Below are 6,000 nucleotides of genomic sequence, written 5' to 3' on the forward strand. Positions count from 1 at the left end.
GATTTACTCGCAATGTAGAGGGCTGTTAGATGATATTTTCTTTTCATCTCATCTCTGTATAATTCATATTAAAGCAGTGTTTCAGCACAACGCTGCTTTGTTTACAGCGGTAAGCAATTAAACACTGTATCTGCTTTGTTTATATGAAGAGATTTTTTTTTGTCTTATTTATTTGATTAGATTTAGGGTTTGTTTTAAAATGTCAATTTAGTTTTGTTATTTGATATTTCTGTTTCACAAAGAAATGTGCAGCATTTTTTCTAGCAACAATAAAAGGACACCTTTTTATTTATAATTTGTCTTAAATCACATTTTGTTTAGAAATAATTGTGAGAAAATCGAATCGTGAAATCAGTATCGTTCATCAAATCGAACTGTGAATTGTGAATCGTTACATCCCTACAGGTACTCAAATAAAATATCAGTCAAATTCCATTTAAAATGTTGTAAAAGCAAAACTTTTTCAAAACTTTTTTATACTTCTGTTGTGCATTAAAACATGCAATAACACACTGACATAATAAGCAATTTATGTAGGGCCCTATGATTTCTGTGATGCAGAAAACGCAGACAAAATACACTCAATGAAATTGCAATATGAACTAGTATTCTTGTTCTGTGTTTCTCTGTTTCTTCTGTGTGGCTCAGTGGCACAGTTTCATCTACTACAGATATTCAAGTATGTGTGGAATCCACAAATTTTTAAATGGTAAACAGAATTTTGTAAAAATAATCCAGAATTTGGGAAAAAACAAAATGGATTTCATAGAGCCCTAGAAATGTTCTTAAAAAAAAAAAAAAAAAAAAAAAAACTAATAAATTGTTGTTAAATTATACAAGTTTCATTATTTCAATTAATTAGGCATGCTTTTTGATTACTAAAATTTAATTTAAGCATTAAAATAGAATTCAGAGAAATGAAAACAGAAAAAAACAAAGTATATGAGTATAATAACTGTAAAGTTACAATACTAATATTTATGGCTGATTTCAATTATTTTATTTTGGTGGAAAACTTTAGGGTCCCCTCTTTTGTTGACTTCAGTAAGTGTTCCTGTTTGGGAAGATGGTTAGCACATGTTGCATTCCCAAATGGACGTTATAAGCGACCCAGACTAAGAGCAGATTCAGATTAATTCATGTGGAGCAAAAAAAAAAAAAAAAAAAAGGTTTTGGGAAAAAATAAACCACAATATTGGAAAAATAAAAAGGATTTCTAAGAGTCCTATGTATGTAGTGGCAAAACAAGAGACCATCGCCTACACACTAGTGTAGACACATTCCTTGTGTCACTGGAAACTTGTTGTGTCACAAGGCATAAGGGCTGCTCTCAGTCTCTAGGACAACAGCACAGGAAAGACAGATTGAATATAAATCAGTGCTCTTTACCTGTGCAGTGAGCAAATTCACCACACCTACTCTTGGTGTGCAGCCAGACAGGAAGTAGAGTGTGTACTCCACTAGTGTGTACTTTCAATAGGCTTTCAGCTGCCAACTTCTGGTAACCGCTGCTGCCACGGAGACTGATCTTACAGACAAAAACAATACAGACTACAGAGTACAAGCTGAACATTTACAGCAACCAAAGATCAACTGCTGCCTACCAGCTCCTGACCTCGGCTTATAACCTCGGCTATAAGAAGAGAAACACCAAAGCTTGTCCCAAAGATGTCCCTTATGATACTTTATCAGTGGGCACAGGAACAGAGTTTCCAAGGGGTTTTATAACTTTGCTTGTGTCCTTTGGTCACTGACCTAAAAAGCTGTTGAATGGACTAGCCAATGCATCAAGATCGATAAAACTAACACAGCAGTGACAAAAACACTCAAAGGAACGTTTAAGTGCACACAATGATTTTGAATTCAATTTGTGAATCAAGGGCATAAACAAAATAGTGTATGGAAATATACGTGATTTCATAGTTCTCATCTTCATTCTCAGCTTTTTACAAAACATATCAGTGCATATTCTATTCTTTCTCTCTTGCACATAGTCACACAACAAACAAGAATTACTCAACCGACAGGAAGAACAGGATTTGGACCAGACCTTGTGTCTCTGTGTTTGTGAAGCGTGTATTACTCTGTTCTGACACACTGCTACACGCATACCAAAATACTGATAGGATGTACGTATGCATATGCTGGATCAATGCATGCAGGCATTCCTAACGAGAGAATGACCTTGCACATACTTAACATATAGAAACCTTCCTGCACGTAACCAAACACAACAACAGCCACAGCTACACCACTGTTTATTGCTTGCACGATAGTCGACAAGTGCATTGAGTTAGATTTTCATTATCTAGATTTTTTCTCATATGGGTTTAATATTTTCTTTAGCTGTTTAGTTTGCACAGTAAAACCCTCTTGGAAAAGGTATTTTTGTAACGTTGCAACTAGAGGTCGACCGATAGTGGATTTCACCGATACCGATAGCTAGGTTGGACCACACTGGCCGATACCGATTAATCAACCGATAGTTTTTAAAATGGATACTAACTGAAAACTAAAACACTGCTTTACTGTTTTTAAAAAAGCAGTAGCAGTACTGAACCATACTTTGTAAATGAATAAAAATGTTAATATTAATTATTATATTGATCATTAAAGTTATTTCATAGTTTACTAATGTTAAAAAAAGAAACTTTAAAATTAAAAAAAACAACCTTTTAGTATTAGTAAATGTTGAAATGAACACACTAGGAACAATACTTCTCCAGCTTTTATTAATAATACAAATAGACTCTTACTGTTAAGTATTACCATTTAATTTCAACAGTCATGGTTAAAGATGGCCATCTTTAAATATCTACAGTACACAAGGCCATAGCATTAAAATTCCATACATAGATTATTGATATTGTATGTGTACTCTCACACTTTATTTGATTCTATTTTAGAACACTGCATGATTATTTAATCAATATATATAAGTTACACACTGGGCAAAAGCACAGCGCTGCGTCTAGGAGTAGTCACACACCAGACGTGTCACGTTCAATTCAAGCAGCGGTCTAAAACTGTTTATTTAATCACCAAACGGAGAATGTGGCATACAGGAGTTTGAAGTATGGTGTTAAGAAAAACAGAGCAAACTGAAAGAGAAAGTACGATCTGTAGCAGGGCTATTTGTATGAAGAATACAGACTGTTTTAGAGCCACAGAAAGAGCACAATACATAATTTATAGCCTAGGGTGAAGTCATTATGCAAAATAACAATGATTTGGGACAAATATAATGTAATTTAATGGAAAACTATGTGAATGGCACTCTGTTCCACTGCAGGATTTTCTGTCGGCTGCATTTAAATGCGCGTTTGAAGTTTCCCGCTCTGTGCAGCGCAGCGTTGCGTCATGTGTCAAAACAAACAACACGTGCTGTTAGTGATTTCTGCCTCTAGAGGCCGCTCTCAAACTGTATAATGGCAGCGGACCCTTCTCAGCCACTCCAAAGGACGCAACCCGGAAAACTATCAGCATGGATTTTTGCAGATAACTGATTGCTCCGCCAATCAACTATCGGTGCCAATTAATCGGCAAAACCGATGAATCGACCTCTAGTTGCAACTGTGTTATTTAATGAGCTAACATGAACTAAGACTTTGCTAGTGTCCACATCAACGGATGATGGATTTCTGTTTATTCTATTACGGTTTGCTGCAATTATGCTATCTGCTGTTTTAATGCTAAAGCTCTTTAAAGTGTGAAAATTCTGTAACATTTAATATTTATATTTATGGGTAAGGCTACACATGTAGCTGTAAACACATCAAAAATCTACCGTGATGGTCGACAGATGGAGCTTTTGTACTTTATTTCCAGATACTTTTGTATTTGATCTGTATTTATAAGTAACAGCCAATTTAGTTTTCTTCAATTAACTGATTCAAATGTAACGGGGAAAAGACTTCCCTGCTATAATGATCGTATCTCCAGATTTGGATTTTCAGACACAAATCAAATGCACTAATTATAGGACACTTTAATGGTGCTTTTGTAGCTTGTATTCACCGTTCACTTTCATTGTATTAAAAAGAGCAGTTTGAACATTCTGCTAAACATCTTTCTGCTCTACTGAAGACAAAATGTCAAATGGGTTCAGACTGGATGCACAACATGTTTATGTCTTATGCATATGCAGAATCAGATGGCAAAACTTTGACAGGGACTGATCTTGCTTAGTTTTGAGAATAGGAGATGCAGTCATATTATGGCCCATGCCAACAATGTCCCAATTGCATTGTTTATGAATTCTGCATCCAGGCTGATGACCATTTGAGCGCTTTAAGAATTCCAAGACAACAGACCGTTTGCTGAAAATATTTACTGAACATGAAATTATCAGACACACATTTGTTTTGTTCCATGTGTAATCAGAAGCTGACACAGTTACACAGAACTTTAAAACAAACGACCTTTGGAATAACTGAGCAGGAAGGACAGAGTGTATGATTCTCTAACAACATGAAATCTTCCTCCAACTAAGTGCACGTATTGTACACGCAGAAGAATGAAAAAAGAAAAAGAAAAAAACAATCAGTGTTTAAACCTGAACCATTAAACAAATAACAGATTACGACATCGTGACATTTTTGTGTCGCAGTGAATGAGAACTACAAAGTTTAACCCGACATATAACAGCAATTCTATTTTGTTACAGTTTTTGTAAATCTCTGTGAGATTGCGGTTTTGTCCACTGTTTTGCACACTTATGTATCTTAAAGAGAACTTCTATTATGAGAACTTCTGATTTATATCAAACGCATGTATCATGGCAATAACATGTTTTTGAGCATGTACCATGAAAGCACCATGTAATTCTTTCACTTTTTCATATTTCATATTAAAATTAAAAACTCTGCCGTTGTGTGTGTGAGTTGGTATGATACTAAGATATCAGGAGTTGTGCCCATTAAACTCCTGAACTCTGGCTGTCAGGTTTCAGCGCTATTGTCAAGCAGAAGTTGCAAATCAAGTTTGTGTGACATACCTCACCTACGACTAATGCGCCAACACTGTGAGAGAAAAAAACACCCCGACAGGATTTTCTGAACTTATCCACTTTATATAGGCCTATTAGTCTAATTCAGGTACATAAATACACGCTTAAATTGTAAAATTGTTTACTCCACTAAAACAACTTCTTACGAAATCCCGAATTCCACACTCCGTGTGCATTTCAAGGCAGCGACGCGCAAAACGAATCGCTCCAAACCTTTGACTCGAACAGCCGCTTAAAAATGCAGTGGGCCCCGTGCGACTTTAGCAGTGTATATAAACGGGGTGTCAACCGCTTGAGAAGCACAGTTTCTCCGAAAGAATGTGTCCCGCCGCTGTTTGTTCGTGTTAAACACTCTATATGCTCCGTAACTTCACATTAACGTGGTAAGTAATAGTATATTATGGGAATTTTGGGATAGTTTGGGAATATGTGGAGATGACCCACCTTCTCTCCCTGAAGCGTCTGGAATACCCAACAGCAGCAGCAGGACCCAGACGAGCCCAAAACTTCTGTCTGCCTCCATCGATTAGTCCTCCATTAGTTAATATTCCTCCAGCTCATACCCGGGTCCCGTACACGTTACGCAGACCCCCCTCGTGTAGTTTCGTTGCGTCAAATACACCTTTTTTCGTGTCTTTGTTATTTCCCGAATACCAACAACTTCCTGGCAGGAGCGAGTGCGCCTGACTCTCCAGTCTGAGTGTGTGTGTGTGTGTGTGTGCGCGCGCGCTCCCGCGGAGGAGTGGCAGTACAGATTGACTCCAGTATTACAGCAACATTCATGCAGGCCAATTATGGAGTCGGGAGCAGTTTTAACAAGACCAAGGCTAGTTCCCATATTTTTGACCTCAGTGAATAGGTTTCCTATTTATATAAAAATAAACAGTCTTGAAAACCAACTTGAAAAAGCCAGCCTACTGAACATTTCCAACGTAGTGCCCAGGAATAAATCTCACTGAATAGGCATGCAGGACATGTTTTCTATATGGGGT

At 36.9% G+C, this 6,000-nt stretch overlaps 1 protein-coding gene across 1 annotated transcript in view; it reads right to left on the minus strand.

The window, feature by feature from the left end:
- Nucleotides 1-5,724, minus strand: part of LOC109066314 (receptor tyrosine-protein kinase erbB-2-like) — a 39,022-nt gene extending 33,298 nt beyond the window's left edge. The window contains exon 1 of the mRNA XM_042767314.1: nucleotides 5,453-5,724. Within this exon, the coding sequence (XP_042623248.1) occupies nucleotides 5,453-5,531 (79 nt within the window). The 5' untranslated portion in view covers nucleotides 5,532-5,724. The remainder of the gene's footprint in view (nucleotides 1-5,452) is intronic.
- Nucleotides 5,725-6,000: the final 276 nt, after the last annotated feature.

Source organism: Cyprinus carpio, chromosome A12, assembly GCF_018340385.1.
Source record: "Cyprinus carpio isolate SPL01 chromosome A12, ASM1834038v1, whole genome shotgun sequence".
In the NCBI taxonomy this organism is placed as follows: Eukaryota; Metazoa; Chordata; class Actinopteri; order Cypriniformes; family Cyprinidae; genus Cyprinus; species Cyprinus carpio.